This window comes from Poeciliopsis prolifica, unplaced genomic scaffold (genome assembly GCF_027474105.1).
Source record: "Poeciliopsis prolifica strain line A6 unplaced genomic scaffold, Auburn_PproV2 SCAFFOLD011, whole genome shotgun sequence".
Classification (NCBI taxonomy): Eukaryota; Metazoa; Chordata; class Actinopteri; order Cyprinodontiformes; family Poeciliidae; genus Poeciliopsis; species Poeciliopsis prolifica.
The window spans coordinates 2,173,282-2,193,822 of record NW_026562386.1 but is presented as its reverse complement, the minus strand read 5'-3'; the positions used below and the strand labels follow the sequence as shown (position 1 = coordinate 2,193,822).

General features: G+C 39.4%; 2 protein-coding genes across 4 annotated transcripts in view; one reads left to right on the top strand and one right to left on the bottom strand.

Annotated features, from left to right (window-relative positions):
- Positions 1-16,663, top strand: part of phlpp2 (PH domain and leucine rich repeat protein phosphatase 2) — a 36,221-nt gene extending 19,558 nt beyond the window's left edge. For both annotated transcript variants that reach the window (XM_055036338.1, XM_055036339.1), the window contains 13 exons: positions 524-670; positions 1,539-1,769; positions 3,240-3,442; positions 3,599-3,659; positions 5,308-5,403; positions 6,267-6,422; positions 7,984-8,184; positions 8,331-8,493; positions 8,594-8,724; positions 9,025-9,138; positions 9,979-10,173; positions 10,247-10,478; positions 10,564-16,663. In XM_055036338.1, coding sequence (XP_054892313.1) covers positions 524-670; positions 1,539-1,769; positions 3,240-3,442; positions 3,599-3,659; positions 5,308-5,403; positions 6,267-6,422; positions 7,984-8,184; positions 8,331-8,493; positions 8,594-8,724; positions 9,025-9,138; positions 9,979-10,173; positions 10,247-10,478; positions 10,564-11,835 — 3,202 coding nt within the window. In that variant the 3' untranslated portion in view covers positions 11,836-16,663. The remainder of the gene's footprint in view (positions 1-523; positions 671-1,538; positions 1,770-3,239; positions 3,443-3,598; positions 3,660-5,307; positions 5,404-6,266; positions 6,423-7,983; positions 8,185-8,330; positions 8,494-8,593; positions 8,725-9,024; positions 9,139-9,978; positions 10,174-10,246; positions 10,479-10,563) is intronic.
- Positions 16,664-17,321: 658 nt separating this feature from the next.
- On the bottom strand, positions 17,322-20,445 carry marveld3 (MARVEL domain containing 3). 2 transcript variants are annotated; one of them, XM_055036341.1, is made up of 4 exons: positions 20,284-20,445; positions 18,881-19,123; positions 18,696-18,787; positions 17,322-18,298 (listed from the first exon to the last, which is right to left on the bottom strand). In XM_055036341.1, exons 1-4 carry the CDS (start codon positions 20,436-20,438, stop codon positions 17,688-17,690), a joined length of 1,101 nt encoding a protein of 366 aa, XP_054892316.1. In that variant the 5' UTR covers positions 20,439-20,445; the 3' UTR covers positions 17,322-17,687. The 2 variants fall into 2 exon arrangements, with proteins under 2 accessions (XP_054892316.1, XP_054892317.1); XM_055036342.1 differs by having other exon boundaries at positions 18,881-19,120.
- Positions 20,446-20,541: the final 96 nt, after the last annotated feature.

The window sequence follows — 20,541 nt, the reverse complement described above, 5'->3', positions numbered from 1 at the left end:
TTCTGCTCTGGTTGTTCTTAAGTGATGTGTCATTAGAGCGGCTGTAGTGAATGACTATCATCCATTTTACATCCTCATCTGCCTACAGCATCACTAGGCAGCCTTTTGTTTGTAGATATTGCCACTGATGAGAATCTGATGAGATACTTGCTGAGAACAACACTTAGACATTTAGATTTCACTGTAAAAAAAAAAAATCCTGTCCCATTAAACATGCAAACATCTGACCTTCCAGTGCTCTTGATGCTTTATGATCAGTTCTTTAGCTGGTTCTAAAGTAACTTTAAACCACAGAGCCTCTGTTTGTTGTTCATCACAAGTTATTTTTGATTAATTTCCTGTTATAATAACTTCTTAAAAGCTTTTTAGACAATCTTAGTCACGTAGCTTTTGGACCACATTATCTTTCTCCCAGTACATATGAATGATATTTTTGCAAAAGAGCTCATAATACAGATAGAGGATGAAGCAATAACAAAAAATGTTCTAAAGGCTAAACAAGCATTTTTCCCTTTCTCTTTAGGTTTTCCCAGCTGAAGAGTCTGAACATATCTCACAACCGTCTGGGTGTGTTCCCTGAGTGTGTGGGTGAGATTCTCTCTCTGACCGAGCTGAACCTGTCCTGCAACAATCTGCACACCGTCCCTGTTCAGATTGGCAACCTGCAGAGGTCAGAGGCACATCTGCAGCACACATGACATAGACAGAGATTATATACAAAACACAGAGGATGATTCGCATGGTTAGTCGTAGCACAAAAATACAGCAAATAGGATAAACTATTATATAGTACATATATCTATATATATATATGTGTAATATATATAGATATGTATAAGGTATGAAAATATGTTCGCAGTTACCAGGCAGTCGCATTGAATAGTGAACTTATGTTCAAATATGATAATAAAAAAGTCATCTAACCTCAAAGGAAATATTGATTAAACTAATAAAATGTAGTGAGGATGAGTAAAAACTCTCATCAAATTCATTTTTTTATTTATTTAAGCAGTAATGATTTACAGGGTTTATGTTCTAGCATCCAAATTACAATCACAACTCTCTGTATTTTCCTGGACTAGCATATGTTAAATATTAAAGTTACACAAAAGCTGATCCCTTTGAGTGCTTATGCTAAAATGGGACAAGCTTTCATTTGTCAAATGTTATAAGAGGAAGCTAGAGAGCTTCTGTAAATGTTATAAATTTCTTCTGGCTTTGCAATGATTCAGATCTTGTTTCAAAGTGTAATCGCTGTTCCATGATCAAGAGTTATGGCTCTTGAACACTGATTTGTTATCAATGCTCTCTCTCTTCTGCTCCACTTTTAAACCAACTAAATATAGATCTATGCTCTGGTGAAATTAGTCTAAAGTTTGTTATTATTGGTAATATCATTTTAAATAATCTGAGCTGAATTGAATGACATATTTGGTTAAATTATGGACTACTATATCTGCTCAGCATTGGAAGTTGCTCAGTAACCATTTACCCCAAAGGCTGATAAACAAACAATCCTTTTTTTCCCCATCCCTTAGCCTGCAGACTCTTTGTTTGGATGGGAACCACCTAAGCTCACTACCTGAAGAGCTTGGTGATCTGTCTCAGCTCAACAGCTTGGGTCTCTCCTTCAACAACTTCTCTCACATCCCAACGGTCCTGGAGAAACTGTGTGCAGTGGACAAGCTGGCCATGGCCGGGAACAGAGTGGAGAGCTTGGAGCTGACCACTCTGGCTCGAATGATCCACCTGAGGAACATCGATCTGCGGTAGGTCGTTTTCTGTAGCTCTCTAGCTTCCTCTTTTCTCTGTCAACAGAGGGAATCTCTGTGTGTTTTCAGATAGTTGTAGTTTTTGCTTCTTTTTAATTGTCTTTTCAAATTGTGGATAGAAAAAGAAATATTCTGTCACAAACTCCAGCCTGAACTTCAGCTGCTCCAGTGCTCTTCCAAGCCTCTTTTTTAACTAATATTTATTTATAGATGCCAGATGTGCTGTGAACGAATGCCTTTTACTGCATTGCCCTATTTCACGCCTACATTCACACCTGGGAGCTGCCAACCACAGTCATTTTTTTTTTTTTTTGCTGCTGCAATTCAGCATCCTGCTGTTCTGCACATAAACCGTGGGACACTAAGCACTTTGCTCACCAGGACCTCTGAGGCAGGTAATAAAGGAGATGAAAGCTGTTCTCAATGAATATCCTGCAGCCCTGGGGATTGAACCAGCAACTTGTACTCCAGCAGCAGCCAGATAATGACCTAACCTTGGGGCTTGAGGTGTGGCTCGACCCCAGCAGGCTGCATTTATAAGGACAAAGGTGCATCTGTGATGGATTAGTTGGCTTGCAGTTCTTATCAAAGAGAAGTTACTGTTTATGAATATGAGTTAACGTGAGCAGGGATGTCAAACTCATTTTTATTTTGGGCCATATCAAAAATCTGAATGTTCTTAAAAGGTGGGTTGAGCCAAAATGCATTGATAAAACCCACTAAACTGTTAAAATATCAATAAATAGCTCTTTCTGACAGTATTCAACAGGAATTTCTTAAAATTAAATAGTACTGAACATCTTTTCACATTGCTCGGTCCATCCAGGATTTCTTTTTGCAATCAAAATCACACATTTTGTGGCGCTAATTTAGAAATATTTGTAAATAATTTTTATGATATTTTCACTAATGTATGATGATAATGTAACGTTTTATTACTCGCCATATTGATCACGGACTATTGGTTAACATCAACTAAGGATGAGGCAGAAGTCACTTAAATGTTTTTGGCCAATTTTAAGATAAATTTGCAGTAAAAATCTGAAAAAACAAAATGCGAGGATCTGCTGATTTTGTATGAATTTTGCAGATTTGTGAAAAACTGGAGGGACTAGTTGATGTAATCTGGAGTCTAAAAGGCCACATTAAAACCTACGGTGGGCCAGATTTGGCCCCCAAGCCTCGAGTTTGACACATGTGACCGAGAGCCTTAATCACAGTGCATCACCTGGCAGTCATGTCTCCTGAAACTCTCCTACCTGTTTATCTAGACCGAAAAAGTCATAACATTGTGACCACCAAAACAGCTTTGCAGAAGTCACAGTGTTGTGGTTCATTTGCTGCTGTTATTCAACTCCTTTTTGCAAAGTGGTTGTGCTATTTCACAAATAATTGTCAGATTTTGCTTCTCTGCTGTGTTCCTGCAGACATGTTAAGGCTTCATCCAGTTTGCTCTATTATTTTCAGGTTGAACGGACTCAGGTGTGTTAAATGTGAGACTCCAGATCTAGTGAGCCACGTAACCCAGCTGGACTTGCGCGATAATTGCTTGGACTCGCTCGACCTGAGCTCCGTCTGCAACCTGGAGACTCTGCACTGCCAGCGGAACCAGCTGGGGACACTCACGCTCAGCGGTTTCTCACTGCGCATGCTTCATGCCGGCAGCAACCGTGAGTGAAACGGAGCGTCAACTGGCTGCTATTATTACCTCCCCCCTCCCCGTGTGGCCCTTTGCTGTGACGATGCATTCAACTTACCAACCCACAAGAGACAGAAACGATGCAGATGTTTCACTGATGATGATCGGTGCCTTTGTCTTCCTGCAGGCCTCACAACAGTCAACGTCTATCCAGTCCCGAACCAGCTCACACACATGGACCTTTCACAGTGAGTTCTGCACAGGAACAAGAGGTGGATGTGGAGTCACAGAGATTTTCTTACATTCCATAAAAAGAAGTTATTTTCTTATGCTTTTAGTTCATGCTGAATACCGCAGCATGTGTGGGCAAAATTATGTTGCTGAAAATCAGTGAATATTTTGAATCTATAGTTTCACTTAAAAAAAAAATCCCACTTTTGAAATATTACTCAGGCTTATTTACAGGTGCACTAGTATTTACTTTTAGTACTTTTTAAAAAACTGACTAATTAAGTTTCACTTGCTTTTTCTACTTTCATAGACTTTAATAATGTCTTATTTGTTTGTGTTTTGAAATTTGGGTCTACTAGAATAATTGAGACCTAAATATAATTGACACCAACACAATGTGTCATCATGACTGGATGTTAGCAGTTCATAGGGTCTGTCTTTAACAGCCTTTAACATGAAACTATGTAACTATTCACATTATTGTATTCTGCTAAATACATGAAGCCCATTGGCATGAACAGCATATTATGCTTACATAACAATATTACGAGCAGAATAAATGATTATTCCTCTTTGGAATAACCACTGTGTGTGTTTTTTTTTCAAGCAGGTTAATATTTTCAACGTTTTTGCACAGCTCAAAACTGATACATAAAGTAATATTATAACTATACACTGCCAGTGAGGATAAATGCTTGTCTGACTAGAAAAACATTTGAAGGGTGTCTTGTAAACTTTTATTTATGGAAAAAAAATCTGTTCCAGTTATTACAGAGCCCTACATACTTTTAGGTATGAGGATGTAGAGCAAAATGTGCAAAGTAAATCGGATTCACAAAGAAAAAAGTATTAAAAATACAAGTGACATGTATGAAAGCTCATTTTTGCCTCTTGAAAGAAAAAAAGAAGCCAGACCTTATTCTTATGAGACAGAAAGTTATATATTTGATTTACTGAGCGTGTGGAAGAATTAAATGTGTGACGATCACAATGTTCACTTAGTGTATCATTATTCTGACTTTCTTTACCTTCATTTCTTATGCCAGTGTAATAAACTCCCTTTGTGTTTTCAACATGTAAAGCACCTTAAATATCTCGTTTCCACAGATAAACTTAACTTGCCGTAACACAAAACCACCAACTTTACAGCTCATATTTATGAAAAGTGAACATTAGAACTTTGAAACTCATTATTATGACATAGCCGCTTCATATGCTTTTTTTAAGTGATAGAAATGCGCTTCCAATTTATTTCCAATTTAAGTATGAAATTAAGACAAGTAAAAAAAATTGTTTAAACTTGTGCTTAAACGTTTTTGCAAAAGAAAAAGTTTTGTTTTTCTTTTCAGCTTTGATTTAAATTTTATTCATTGAGCTAAAAATTACTTATTGTTACTACATTGCTTTGCAAGATGTTGAATTGTTTACGTGTTTTTTTCCACCTTAATAATTCAGAAGTCAATTGACATGAATTAATTAAAGAATTACTGCAGTATCAGAAACACAGTAATGCTGAATAATTTCCAGATATTGGAGGTTAAAGCTATATAAAGCTATAAAAAGGGACAGTCAGATAATCCCAAAACAATACAGGTGGAAAAAATCAAAACACCAGCTTTGCTCAGTCTGAGTGTTTTTCTTTCTGGTTTATGTGTGTTGAGACAGGAACCTGTTGGAATACCTTCCAGCCTGGGTGTGTGACTGTCGAAAAATTGAGATGCTGGAGCTTCAACACAACCTGCTGTTTGAACTTCCTTCCAGGTTTGAACTTGTTTTTTTTTTTTTTTCAAATCAAATCATTTCACAATTTTATTCATTTACTTTTTGTATATAATTTAACACACAACTGGAATTCATATGTACATCAGGTGCTACGTTGCTTATATTTCTGTTTTTTTCCTTGTATATTTAACTTGGATAAATATAGTGTGTTAATATTCAACAAGTATTCAAAACTTTTGCAACTTTTGAATACTTGCAAAAGTATTCATGCCGTGAGACTTTGTTCACATTTTCTTCATGTTACATTCATGTTACATGTTACATTTACATGTAACATGTTACATTTCACATGTGCAATGTGAAATGCACATGTGAAAGACCAGCATAAAATAGTGCATAATAGTGAAGTGGATGGACAGGGATATGTTAGTTATTTTTTCATCATGTAAAATTCTCAAACATGTGGCATTTTAGCTTATTTTAATCTGATAACTCTTTGCAAAATAAAACCCCAGTGCCACCAATGCTTTCAGAAGTCACCTAGTCAATAAAGTCCACCTCTGTGTTGTTGAACATCAGTATACATGTAGATGTTGTGTGAAAGCCTCAAATTTTTGTCAGGGAACATTAGAGAACAAACAGCACCATGAACACACAGCAGACAGGTCATAAATTAAGATGTGACAAAGTGTTAGAAATTTTTCAAGGCACTGTATTTACTTCTAAATTCTTTATGGAGCGCCGCAATTGCAATTGTTGACCATTCTAGCGTAGAAAAAGCAGAATCATGACCGACATGCCCGGCTGTGAATTCTGTGACGATGCTCAGAGGAGAATAAACGTTTGGTGTCTGCAGCTGGATATGGATTTGTCCTGATTTCTCTCTGTAATGTCTCCAACAGGTTGCTGAACAGCTTAAGTTTGAGGAAACTGCTGACGGGGAACAATCGTTTGCAGAGAGTGCCTGACCTACTTGACCATATTCCTCTGGAAGCCCTTGACCTGCAGCATAACAAGCTGAGCGAACTTCCAGAGAGTCTCTTTTACAAGGCCTTAAAGTTAGTCTTCTTACCTTTTAAAGAGGGTGATTGCCCTTAACTCTTTATTTGATGGCTTTAAGATCCTTCATCCACAGGTTTCTCTGCTTTACAACTTCTTACCGGCAGTCTGAGTCCTGCTCTGTTTCTGTGAACGGTTACTGTAACGCAGCACCATATAGATTTGTTGGAGCAAATGTGGTCAAGATCAATGCAGCTTTCCCAACCATAACTAGAGCATTTTTTGCTTCCTTATTTCCGATGTGGTAAACCACTTAACACCCATTAGCTGTTGAGTTGTCCTGAAGCACTTTGCTGTCTCTGATGCGGAGATGTTATGGCAGTGACTTCTGAAAAGAAATGGATCTCCTGACATGTTGTCGAGAACTGCAAAACATGCAGTTAACCACAGCTGCATTCAGGACTGACTAACATGCAACAGAAACTGAGAGGATTGTTGGAGTTTTGTTTTACCTGCTTTCCTTTGTGTAGTAAAAAGCCACACAAGCAGCGAGATCCTAACAGGCTTTCAGTGTTTATGAGCTACTCCTCAGCAAAGACTGTTTAAAAACATGACAGGATTCACATTTTACTGCATCAAGTTTTATTACTGCCCAGTGTGTGATACACACCAGTAATGACTTAATTACGCCGGTTACGTAAGATCTACTGCAGTTCAAATTACTGCCACCCTTTACTATGCAGCTTAATGAATATTCAAATCAGTCCTCCACTCGCGAGGATGTTTACCTCTGTGATTAACTATATCTTCTGCAGCACATTTAGGAAAATAAAAAGGAAATTACCGAACCTGGCAGCCATTTACACATCTGTCACGGTCCGTTCTGGGACTAGTTTGGCGTTTCTTTCTAAACTCTCCTTTTATTTTGCTGGAGTTTGTACTGAGTACAAGAAACCTTGGTCATAACTTTTATTATCTGTTAAATGATTTACTATACTGCCGCGAATAAAAATATTAAAGCATATACTACATGATATAAATGCAAAGATAAGTCCTGATTTATTCAGAGCCACTGCAGATTTTGATTTAGAAAGATTTTATTGAACCAAGTTAGTTTCTGATATGAAATTAGAAAAAGAAAAGCATAAATCAAAAGACAGTAACACAAATTTTTGCTGTTCACGTCTCACAATTATTGATCAGTTTTTTTTTGTATGTTTCCACTAGTTAATCTTTGGTAATGAGCTCTGAGTCTTTCAGGTCAGTTGGCCTCCTGACCATCGCCCTAATGTTTGGCTCCATCCACAGATTCTGTATCAGATTCGAGTTTTGACTCCTGCTGAGTTACTCCAAAATATTAATATCGCTTCCGGTCAGAAGAATAAATATACTGCAAATTTTTGTTAGTCAATTAAATAAATACACACACACATACTTAATGTGTTAAAGTATTTAAAGTATTAAAATGGCCTTTTCTTGTAGCATCTGAATAAATGATGTTATGTTTGCAGAGTTCTGGATTGCAGTGAAATATCAGTGGAAGACGTATCAGACCAGATCCGGATTAGGCTAACTCCTGACTTTGTTCTGTTTTTCTTACTTTGTTTTTTGTCTTCCCAGCCTGAAATACTTAAACGTGTCAGCCAACGCCCTGCAAAGTATTCCCCCCAGTAGCCAATCAGAAGAGAGCCTCAGCACTCTCCAGGAGCTCTACCTGACCGGGAACAATCTGAACGAGAACTGCGGCGCTCTGTTGGTCGGACACCAGAACCTGCGGATCCTTCACATCGCTTACAACCAGCTGCTCTCCTTCCCAGCCAGGTGAGTTTCCCATCTATCACAGCTAACTGAGCTCACAAATGGCTGTCATTTTTGTTACTAGTACTTAAAGTCTTAAGGAAATAGATTTATCATTAATTGTGATCAGCCAATGGTTTATATTTGAATGTGTATTCTCCTGTTTCCAGTAAGCTGAGTAAACTGGAACTGCTGGAGGAGCTAAATTTAAGTGGGAACAAGCTAAAGACGATCCCCTCCACGGTGTCCAGCTGCAAGCGGCTGCACACTCTCATAGCACACTCGAATCAAATAACCGTCTTCCCAGAAATCCTCAACCTGCCTGAGATCAAGGTCAGACTTGTTTCCTCTCTTGTTTGTGCCATTTCAAATTTCAGACGGTTGTCCTCAGCGTTCTCCAGCTTACATGTGCTTTGAATGTTTCTACACGCAGCTTGTAGATCTAAGCTGCAATGAGCTGACTGAGATTCAACTACCTGACTCCTTGCCTGCCACACTGCAAGAGCTGGACTTGACGGGCAACCGCAGCCTGACGCTGGAACACAAAACCCTCAATCTGTTCAGGTGAGTCACGGCATGCAGAGCCGCCCGCAGCATTTTGCCCGTTTTAAAAGCCTGAAATTAAACATTTTGGATTCTGCGGCCTTGAGGCGCAAAAACATAAAACCAATAATGGTTCTGGAAAATGAAAAGTGAGGAAGGGACATTTCTCGGAAAACACACATTTGAACAATAAAACAAAAAAGAAACACAAAGAAATAAAACGAAACACGGCAGCATTTTACCAAACAAGTTTTTTATGCATTCATTACACACCTTGTTCTGCAGTGTTTCCTGTTATTTTCTCCTGTTCCTCCCCTGCAGCCACATTACCACGCTGAAATTAGACCAGAAATCTGCCCCGACACCCGGAGACTCCCTGGGCTCCTCGACTCTCTGGAAGCACGGTTACTCCGAGATGAGAGGCCAAAGGAATAAGTGTGTTCTTCTTTTGCTTTTCCAAGATTTGTTTTATTTACAGGGAAGGATTGGTAATTACTTTTTGTAGACTTCCTTTATCATAACAGAAACTAAATAAATTATACCACTAAATCTGCTTTAGTGAAGGACGCGAATGCAGATGCAAATATTGTTGCGCCTCATTAAGTCTGCATATGCCAAGCTTTCTTATTTTTTTCTTGTGAAACACCAAAATATCATTCTTCTTTGGTGCATTGCATGTAACGTACGACACTGAACAAAATTTATAAAATAAGTTTTTCTTTTTATCAAGGAGTCACTCCTTTTTTTGGGAATTTTTACCTGTATTGATTCTCAAGTAAGCAAATTTGACAAAACATTTAGTCTCAACACAATGGCAACTTCAGTGCTTGAGAAAAGGAATACAAGTACAGACCAGTGCATTATGATAAACAAAACAGTTCCCCACAGCTTTTGTATTTTGTTTTTCTTTTTGTCCAGTTTAAGCCTTTTAGGTTCCCTGTTTGCTTTGGACAGATGAGGTTAGACTGGAGTCTCCAAGGATTATGATGTTTGCAGATGATATTGTGATCGGCAGTGAGAATAGGATGCAGTTAGAGAAAAAAGCTGGAAAGGTGGAGTTATGATGGTGGAATCTAGTTGTAGCAAGAAAGAATATACGAGTATAAATGAGAGGGGCTGAAGTGGAACAGGGACACTACAAGTAGCAGAAACTGTCCAAAGCAAAGGAGAGCGTGGGAAAGAGGTGAAACAGTGCGTGCAAGGAGAGTTACTGCCAAATGTCTGAAAGTTACTGTATCGTTCTTTTGACGAGATGAATCTGCTTGTGTGGAACAGGTTGTGTGTTTCCGTGCTTGCCGTGGACCGTTTTGGAGACGGTGGCGAAGGTTGTTACGGGATCTTTGATGGCGACCGCAACGAGGAGGTGCCACGCCTCCTGCAGTGCACCATGGGAGATGTGCTTTGCGAAGAACTCCAGCACTCCTGTGTTGACACAATGTACATGTGCAACACATTTCTCACCTCACACAGGTAAGACAAGTCTGTTTATTCTGTTTGCTGTTTATCAGAATATTTTATTTCTAGTTTCTTTCCTGCTGAACAGAAAACTTGGCATGGCTGGACAGAAACTCGGTGCATCAGCCTTGTTGTGCTACATTCACCGTGAGACGTCGGAGCCCGGGAGCTGCTTTAGCCTAACTGTGGCTAACGTTGGAACATGCCAGGCCATTCTGTGCCGTGATGGACGGCCTGTACAGCTCTCAAAGGTTTTCAGCTTGGAGAACTCCACCGAGGAGATGGAGAGGGTTAAAGTCAATAAAGCCATTATAACAGAGGTAATACTCACTCTAAATGTGATAGACGTAGAATCTGTTCGTAATGATATGATGCAATGTTTCTTTGGCACTATCTCTTTTCTAGGATAACAAAGTGAGTGGAGTGACGTGCTGCTCTCGCTTGTTGGGCTGTTCATATCTGTCTCCCTGGGTGCTTCCAAAGCCCTGGGTGCACACTGAGCCACTCTGTGCCAAGGATGAGTTCCTGATCCTAGGGAACCGGGTCCTTTTTGAGCATGTGTCCTATCAGGAGGCTGTGTATACTGTACAGGCCATGCGGGATCCACATGCGGCCGCCAAGAAACTGTGCTCCCTTGCCCAGAGCTATGGCTGCAAGGACAACATCGGAGCCGTGGTGGTGTCACTGCATGTTGGTGAGGACAGCTGTACTTGTGAGCCGTCGGTGTTGAACGATGAACTGCGGGGTCCAACCCCGGCCCCTATGCCAGTGTCTGTGACTCCATGCCCCAGTGATTCAGGAAACATCTCGTCTAGCAGTGGCATTGGTACCGAGTTCAGCAGTGAGACATCAGCCTCGGAGGTGGGCAGTGAGGCAGGGTCCACCGCTTCGGATGAGCACCCATCCTCTGGCCCTGCGTCTCGCCCAGAGAGGCGCTGCAGCCTCCACCCTGCTCCTGCAGTCTGCGGGATCATGGTCCCAGGTCCAGCTCCAACAAGAACTCACCCCGGTGTTTTCCAGCGCCAGCCCTCTAGTGCTACTTTCTCAAGCAACCAGTCTGACAACGGCTTGGACAGCGATGATGAAGCTCCACTTGAAGGGGTCATCTCTAATGGTAGTAAGTTAGAGGTGGAGGTAGACATTCACTGCTGTGCTTTCCAGCTCCGGCCAGGGGCCCCTGAGAGCCCGAAGGAGCTGAATCTTGAAAATCGCAACGGCAAAATGCGCAGACAGAATAGCGTGGTGGTTTCTGCTACAAATGGTTGTCTGCTGGCTGTATGTGGTAGAGAGAATGGAGACCTCAAGAAGTCACCTTCCACATCCAGCCTATTCGGTAAGAAACTGTCCAATGGTTCTGTGGTGGCCCCAGAAGACAGTCATAATATCATTGAGGTTGCCCTGGAGGCGCCTAAGAAAAAATCTGGGTACTTCACCGCCCCAGCTCAGCAGGACCCAGAGGACCAGCTAATTGTGCCTCCTGGTCTTGAGCAGGAGGTCAGAGAGCAGCTGAAAGGCCAGAGCCTTCATGTCTCGGGCATCTCCACACTGCCAACACCCACTTGCGTAAAAGATCCACTATGGGACCAACCACACCCTCCTGCATTTGCCTCCACCTTAGTTCCAGGACCAGGCCTCGCTACCGTCCTGCAGCAGGAAGTCTACGATACCGCCCTCTAGGACACTGAGACAGCCATTTGGCTCCAGTGTGGATTGTGCCATTCTAGAGATGTAGGACTATCTCCTACAGCTGGTTTAGTTGGAAGAAGTTGCCATTTGAAAACATTTTAAGAAGACAAGAAAAGCCTTTAGAACTCTGTTAAAAACTGATACTGTGCCATTAAAGAGAGATAAGCAGAATATAGGGCTGAACAAGGTTTCCACACGTCCAATATATCAACAGCATTTCCCTTTACTTGGAAAGTTAAGCAATCTGATGGATGCAGAAAAGATTGTGGTTGGTCTCCCCACCAGGAACCCAAAGGTGTCTCAGGTCCTGCAGAGACTGAAGCTTGAAAAAGTGCCTAATATGGACGACACATCAGAGAGCTCAACGCATCCAGGTTAAGAGTTGGGATGAGAGTTTGTTTTAGCGATAGTCAGACAGAACACGGTCTGTACGAACACTCGATGTCCCTGGACACCTTTCTATGGCTATTGAAGCTCGGTCCATTGCTGTCTTTGTTTAGTGCAGAAAAATATGTTGAAAACTTGAGTTTTTGTCTCATAATCCCATCAGAATTCAGCCTAAATAAAGTTGAGCTTTGCTCAACCCCAAACAACTTTCAACTACATTCAAATATTTTTAAGTGGACGTCTTTTCACCAGTAACTTTTCGCTTCATGATGTTCCAACAGAAAATGATGCTATAGTTTCCATGTCTCTTCAGTGAAAATTGTCTAGTGGGTGCAGATACAACTCTCGTCTCTTAGTGGCTCACACAAAGAGAACTGGAGATAATCTCTTAACCCAAATGGTACGTTCAAAAGAATATCAGCATTGTATTTTGTTTTACTTTCAAAGAGAAATCTCAATCCTGACCCAAAGGTCACATGTCAACTTTACAAAAAAAAATAAAGAACTGAAAAGACTTAAGATGTCACCAACATAAAAGTCAAGAATAACTGCCTTTATGTTGTTCAAATTATTAATTTGGGTTTTATTTTATAGAATCTTACAAACTGGATCAATCGTTGTAGAAATCACTCTCTGCAGCCACTGAGGGATTAGCTTCAAGTGCACTGCAGACCTTTTATGGGTTGTTTGACAGTGAAGATATTCAGCTTTAGTGATTGTGACAGTAGAATGATCAGTGAAGATGAATCCCCATAAAAGAAGAATAAATATTTTGAGTTTAAGCATTTTGAACACATTCTGACTTATTCATTTGAACAAATCAGCCAGACAGTCAGTGCAAGTGTAAAATGATGTTTTATCTATCTTCTTATTTAAAATCTCTTTTTATGTGTAGACAGATTATTCTTATTTATTAACATTTGAGGCTGCTGATAGTAGTTATATTATACAGCGATGCTATGAACAAACTTGTCATCTACTTGTCATTTTCTCACTTTTACTCCATGGATTTTATTTTTTTTTTCCCCTCTATTTTTCTGCTTGTTCTGTCAAATGTTGGACTTAGAAGCTGCTTTGCCAAACTGCGGTTAGAGGAAATGGGATTTGTCAGGGCAAGATGAATGTTTGACTGGCAAGAAATCAGTCATAGCTGAGTGGAAAACTTACAGCTCAATCACTTGACTTGACCTGAACAACATGGAAATGAATCTGAACAAATATCTTAGGTGAACAAAATTTAAACAATGTTCAAACTATTACAAAGTATTCATTCCAAACGTTCAGAAATTTTTGAAGATTAAATCTTAGAAATAGAGGCTTGTCCTGATGTCATTTTGAAGTTGTTTTTTTTTTCTTTTCTATATACGTTTATGTGCTGTATTGCTTTTTTAAATCATTGGTGAATGCTTCTTCAGATTTCAGCAAACAAAATAAAAAGATATGACGTATGCGGTATTTGACACCAGAAGGACTTTCTTACTAAGTAAGTCACTCAGAGTATGCAACAATTTCTTCCCCCCTTCAAAGCTTTGGCATCATGTTACATGATAACACAGAGCCCTCAGCCATTATTTGCACCCACTATCTTTAATGATAAATGGACCTTTATCGAGTCCAGAGAACCAAAGTACTGACTTCACACTACGTTCAGTAGTAGCCTGATTTCAAAATATTATTACTTAAGAAGTAAAAATTACTAGTTAGAACTAGTAACTCTGATCTACTTGTAAACAAAAAGCTATGTATAGATTTAATAAGTCTCAGTTAGCTATAAGAAATTTCCATTAAATGTTGCCGTGGCAGTTCTGCATAAAGCAATTATTTCTTACGGTATTTGACTCCACAGGATACATGCACTAAGCTAGAGGTTGGATTTCTCTGGTTTCTGTTTGATATTATGCTGGTGGAATAAAAGATTTTTTTATAATGATATTTACTTTCAGTGCCAGTAAATCCTGAGGTTTCTGTACCCATGGTTATGAACTATAATTGTATTTATGATGCCTAAATTATTAGGGGAAACTCAGTATCGTACTGCCCTAGAAACCTCACTTTGTCCAGCTCCGAATGCCTCCAACTTTTTTAGCTGGACTTCTGTGGTTAGAAGTTGTCCAATGTTTGCTGTTGTCGCTTATTATGATGTTAGTTTTACAATTTTCCTTCTACTTTGATCCTAAATTCAGAGAAGTCCTTTGAGTTGTCCATCTCTATTCTGTTTTCCCAGGAATAATCTTTAAAGGCCAGCACATACTATAAAAAATTGGACAAATTTGTTTCTTTTGCATATGTAAGAAAAGAAGTTCTTGCCAGATACTATTTTAAGAACAAACTACAAGAACATCTGTTCTGAGGTGAATATTTTTTTCTGTTTTTGCAGAGCATGTGTAAGCCTTAAGTGTGAGGAATCCTCAGTTTTTTGCTTGCCAAGTTGTTGTACCTTCAACTAAATGCTATGAGCACTTTGTACAAAAAAAGAGTTAAATCTGCGATCACGTGTGTTTCACTTAATGTTTAGCAGTTTAACAACAGGTTTCTCAGTCACACACAACATTTGTAAAGGAAACCACTGACAGTAATGTGGAAGGTAGTTGGCAGAAATATCACTAAACAAAGGGTAGTTTTTGTTGTATTTGCCACAACATTTATTTATAGCTTGTTTGTGTCTGTTTTCTTGTAATCATGTCATTTTAATGCTGTCTTTAACTTATTTTTATCATTTACACAAATCAGACTGAACATATTCTGTTGCTTATATTCATGGCTCAGTCTTGGTCAAAAATATTGTGCTTAATTGTTTTCTCTTTCTCAAAATCTCCCTAAAAATAACACACAAAAAAGTATTGCTTCACATTGTATCATGCATATCATCAAAGCCCTTGAATTATTTTTCTAGTTATAAAAGTACAGATTTTACCTACAAAGCACTTTGCTAAAGCGAATAATTAATTCTTGTCACTTTATCGACCCATGTCTGAGATGCCGAACACGTGGGACTCTGAGGTTCTGACGTCCATGATCCGCTCAATGCGTCTGGCGTCCGGCCCGAAGTCAGCGAGACATTCACGGACACTGCAGACATTCTGAGACAGATTATGATTGTGCGAGTCAACAGAGGAGAGCTTGAACTTTCCCACAGGTCTCACAAAATGGTGTGATCTTTTGAGTTCTCTTGTAAAATATGCAACATGTCAAGTGTAAATATAAATGTGATGAGCGTGTCACTTTAGCACCCGAAACCACATAAGTCCTGTCACTTAAAATGTCTTAAAATTGAGTGCTGTGTGTATGTATGATGTAGTCGGGGTTGTGCTTATGTTTCACTGAGCTGTTTTTTTTTTAACCTGCTGTCTTTGTGCTTTGTTGCTAGTCCAAAATGAATATGACATTTCCTCTCCAAACTAGCTAAATCCATTTTTGACATCATTTGACTTTCTTAAACTGTTGCCGTCTCCTGTCTGATGCCATTTTATCCTCTGCTATATTTTTTCCAGCTTCAAGTATGACTTATTTTTGATGAGGCAGTCATTGTGCACTGAAATCTGCCTGGAACTGCATGCACAGAAACAGGGAGGTGTGAAGAATGTGCTTTGGTTCAAAAGAAAATACTTAGCACAAAACTCCTTAAATATTTTTAAGAAGAGGGAATTCACATTAAAGCAGACATTGTTTTTCTCGTGATTTGTTTTTTTTAAACTTTGGAGTAGTACTTCCTCTTTGCACATCTAAACAAGCTTGCAGAAGTATCTGTGTTTCTGTGTAGTGTGAAGTGCATGCATGCCTGTGTGACCAATGGTTTGACTGTAACTCTGAGCTGTGAACGAAACCGATCAGAGGCGCTCCAACTGTATAACACGTGACCAAAGTAGCCACTGTCTAATGTCATGTTTTCTTTCTGCAGATTATTTTCTTAAAAAATGCTTGACTTTTTTTTTTTTCCTCCTCGATGCCAAGAAGCTTGATGTTTATTTTTGTACTTTATTGTATCATGCACATTTCTATCACCCTCTTGCTACAGAATTGAAAACTATAGGGATTCCTTAGAAAACTGCCACTCATTAGGGCACCATTGAAGGTACTAACTGTAACTGTATTTCATACTGGAAGCATGTGCTAAATACAAGTCAACTGAGAAACGTATATATAAAATATAGTTTATTTGTATAAAATGAAGCATATCCAATATATTTTTTTCTAGCATGCTGATTGCTGCTAAACTTTATGTTGAGTAATAAACAATAACATTGTTTAGGAATGGAGCTAACAAAGAGCACTTTTGCTGTTTTTCAGAGACTTATGCTCATATGAACCTTCTGTGAAATAAAAGATAATCATTTTTTTATTTCAGATGCTGCTATTATTATTTTCAGTTTTTAATGATTTTTTTTTTCAAATTAACTTTAAGCCAAGTAGCAATAAAACTTTTTACTGTGAATGGTTTTGTCCAGCTTCATTTCAGTGACCATGTTGATGATCATTTTTTAGTTGCTCGGTACACATGGGTCAGTTAAAAATGTATGTTTGAAGACAAATATCAAATGTCTAAAACATAAGGAATAAAAGGGCAGGATGGTTTGTATATGTTTTCTTGTGCCTATATATTTACAGTGGTTTAGCAGTTTAACCTCCCACATCTAATGTATCTGTTAGTTTAAGTTAAAGGCTTTTGTCTCTACATGCCACATGCAATTAGGCTTTAGACTTCTGCATGTTTTTATTGTTTAGGTTCATTGCTGAATAAAGTAGATGCCACCTACTGGAGAAGCTTAGAAATGCACCCTGCAGTCTGGCAAAGATTGAAAGACTCACTATTATAAATGTGCATCAAATCAACAAAACCACACATAACAACTTCTTGTGTAAATATATTCAAACCACCGGAGTAGCTCTTGCATTGTTAGATTTCAAGATAAGGTTAAAAGGATTGTTTTATGTTAAAAGAGAAGCGATCCTAATAGTTATAATAAAGTATTTTTGTCAGGGTCCGCTCTAACCCTGACACACAACTACATTAATGTCCCTCATACTTAATTGTGGTGGTCAAGATTCTGTCATTTATCCAAATCTCATGCAAGAAATAAAGCGATCACAAGATGAGTTTTGAATTTATTTCACCAACTCCTCCTCTGCCTAACACATCCCATATTAAGAACAGCTTATGATTTTATTTCCAGGATGTCAAATGTTCTATCATAATCTCACAAGTGGAAATAAAAGTTGTTTTTCAATTGCCTCATTTTACAAGCCAAAAAATGAAATTGTATGTGCACTCATCTGGCTGTTTATTATGACATTTACAAAAAAATATATAGAGCTCAGTACAAAAGTGAAACAGAAGAAAGAATTTAAAAAAATATGTATTCCAACTTACAGAAAGAAATTTAGAACAGAAAAATACTTCATGGAAATCCCTTCCAATCTGTTAAATGTTTTCTCTAATGTAAGTAAGAAAAGCATGTTTAAAAATAATTGTCCTCATTTGTTCTTTCATTCTTCTGCTCTCGCATTGATTTGAAGGCTCTGACTGCCAGCACCCCACCAAAGATGAAAACACAAATCCCTGCCACTCCAAACAATCCTCCTGCGATATCTGCACCATTAAAGCTGCACTCAAAGCCTTTGTGTCCTTTGCTCTTGTACATCTGCTCCCTCTCCTGACAGATGGGGTTTTGGTAGGTTTCCTGTATGTTAATAAAGTAGAAAACCAACCCAGCGATGTAACCTAAGCCAATCAGAAAATTCACAACAGCTTCCACAAGCAGCACAATGGGCCAGCGGTAGGAGACCCTGAAGACCCCCAGGCCAAACATGACACAGGCATATATCATCAAAATCCCACCGCAGGCCATTGTAAAGACATATGGAGGACGCTTGAGCTGGTGGAAGAGGCGGTCCAGCTCCTTGACTCTGTCGGCATCAGCTCCAGTAAAGGCGCTGGCACCTCCAAAGTAATAAGCGTAAATTCCTCCGAGGCTGGCCAGGTCCCGGTAACCCCCGTTGTTGCTGTACGGCACTCCAGCACAGATTATGATAAGAAGATTCACAGAGATCTCCAAGAGCTGGCAGATACCTGAGAGACATGCAACAGAGAGCAGCGAGATCATAGCTTTAACACCGACCTCGGTGCGGCTTCTATAGTACATTTACAGCAAAAATGTCAGATTTCCAGATCTTTTCTCTGACAAAAGATATTTGCTTCACTGGAAATTTTTACTTTGTCTTAGAGAAGTCCAAATTCATTGAAAATTAAATCAGGTTTGATGCAGTTTAGGAGTATGCATTTAAGAACAGCAAATATTAAATGTAAATATACTGAAAAGTAAAAAAGCTAAACGTCACAATAACGGACGACAAAACCCCCTGGATGAAATGTCGCACCTGTCGTTACAGATCTGTTGCTACATGGTAATAAACAGAAATATTGAAGTTTGAGCTTCACAGAAGAACCTCAAAGGGAATATACTTACCTCTAGAGGTTAGGATGTATCTTAAATTGTACAGGGCTTCTCTGTGCTGTTGTTGATAAACCTCATGGTTAGACACTGATGTTTCTCTGGCCCTTCAAAGACAACACCATTTTATTTAGAGGTGTAACATGACCTTCATTGCAACATAAAACAACAAATATCAAGCCTTCATCAAGTTTCCTTACAGGGCCGAGGGCCTTTCATGAGCAATGTATGCAGCTGACCCCTTATGAAAAGGAGGACTTGTCACTTCTCTCTTTCTGTTCTCTTTAGTTCTTCTGCCACTGCTGAATCGCTCCTCTGCACCTCCGGGGTTTCGGCTGTGTCTCTGGTTATCATACAGAGAGTGCTGTCCCCTGCTCTTGTACTCTGCGGACACATCACTCCTCTGATGGTGTCTCCCCCTGTCTGGCATCTCCCTGTAGCTGCTGAAGAAGATTACGGACATGAATCCTATTACAGACTCCAATAAACAGAGTGGATGGTTGGCTTGTGCACAACCAAGAAGCTTACGAGACACAACAAGCAGCAAAGCAGTGAGGTGGAATATCTACAGTTAAAACCCTGCGACAGACTGGCGACCTGTCCAGGGTGTACACCGCCTCTCGTCCAAAATGCCTCCCTGGAGACAGGCAGCAGCACCCCTGCTGACCCCACAGGGGACAAGGGAGCACAAAAAATGCGTGGATGGATCTACAGTTAAAACCAAATGTATGAAAACTTTAACATTTTTTTCCTCACTATTCCACAATAAGTCTAAATGTTTTCTGGTTCAGGCCAGATAGAATTACCAAATTAGATTTATTTGCCTAATGCCAGCATAATGAAAAGAGATATCCCTGGATTTTGTGAAACAAACAGGGGAGCATTGACTTTAAAATTTATAAGGTGTAAAGTCAATGCTCCCCTATTTACAGTTTGGTGGATAGTTCCAGTTTGGTGGATTGTTGACCTCTTCTTTCTTACAGAAATAAAGAAACTGAGTCAGTGTTGTAGACCACTTTGCTCACATAGTTCTTTTCAGGTCTACACAGATAAGGTTTTGTGATAGACATCCCAAAACACTGATTTTGTTGACCTTAATCCACTTTGCGATGAATTTGCTGATATGTTCCTCATTGGTAATTGTGATGTAACTTTAACTACTTCTCTGATATCCGGAGATGTTGCTTTTCTGGAATGTACCGGTTTGTTGTACGTCACAACTGAGATGGGATTGTCAGGCTTGGAACTCCTCTTTCATTATACTGAAAAGCCAAAATTTTACTTTAATCAAACCACAAAACATGTCCCCAGGTTCAATGCATTTCTCCTTGAGTGCATTTTTAAAATGCAATCTGGTTTAATTTTTTTTTAAATGTTGCTTAGAGTATTGGTATATTTTTCTATGTCTAATCTGCGGGGAGAAAAGCATACTGGACGATTTCAATCAGTATGACTTTAGCATAGTGATACTGTTATTACAGCGCGCAGAAACGCGGGAACAATCCGGTCAGATTAATTATCTTTTCGCTCTAAAACTGACATGATTGTGTTTTTATCCAGAACCTGAAACCCAGTTTGTATTTTCCCTAAGTCCCGTCCTTACCTCAGCTTGTTTTCGTTTTGAGCAAAGCAGCGCAATCCACCTGTGGCGACTTCCTGTTGGAGATCTTCTCCGCTCACCTGTTCAGCGGCCACGCCCACTCGATGGGAGACTTCTTTGTGTTTGGTGTGTAACTTCATCTCCACTGACTGAATCATGGGTGGGACTCAGTCAGGGCCAGTACTTCCACACGTGAAGCATGAATGCATTCATTTGTTGATCCAGACAGGATCACCAAAAACAGTCCCCTCCTCCCCATCA

Coding starts and splice junctions, on each gene's coding strand:
- marveld3 (XM_055036341.1), bottom strand. CDS start 20,438: ATGATTCAGTCAGTGGAGATGAAGTTACACACCAAACACAAAGAAGTC. Junction 19,124..20,283: donor CAAAACGAAAACAAGCTGAG/GTAAGGACGGGA, acceptor AATCTTCTTCAG/CAGCTACAGGGAGATGCCAG. Junction 18,299..18,695: donor ATACATCCTAACCTCTAGAG/GTAAGTATATTC, acceptor CATGTCTCTCAG/GTATCTGCCAGCTCTTGGAG.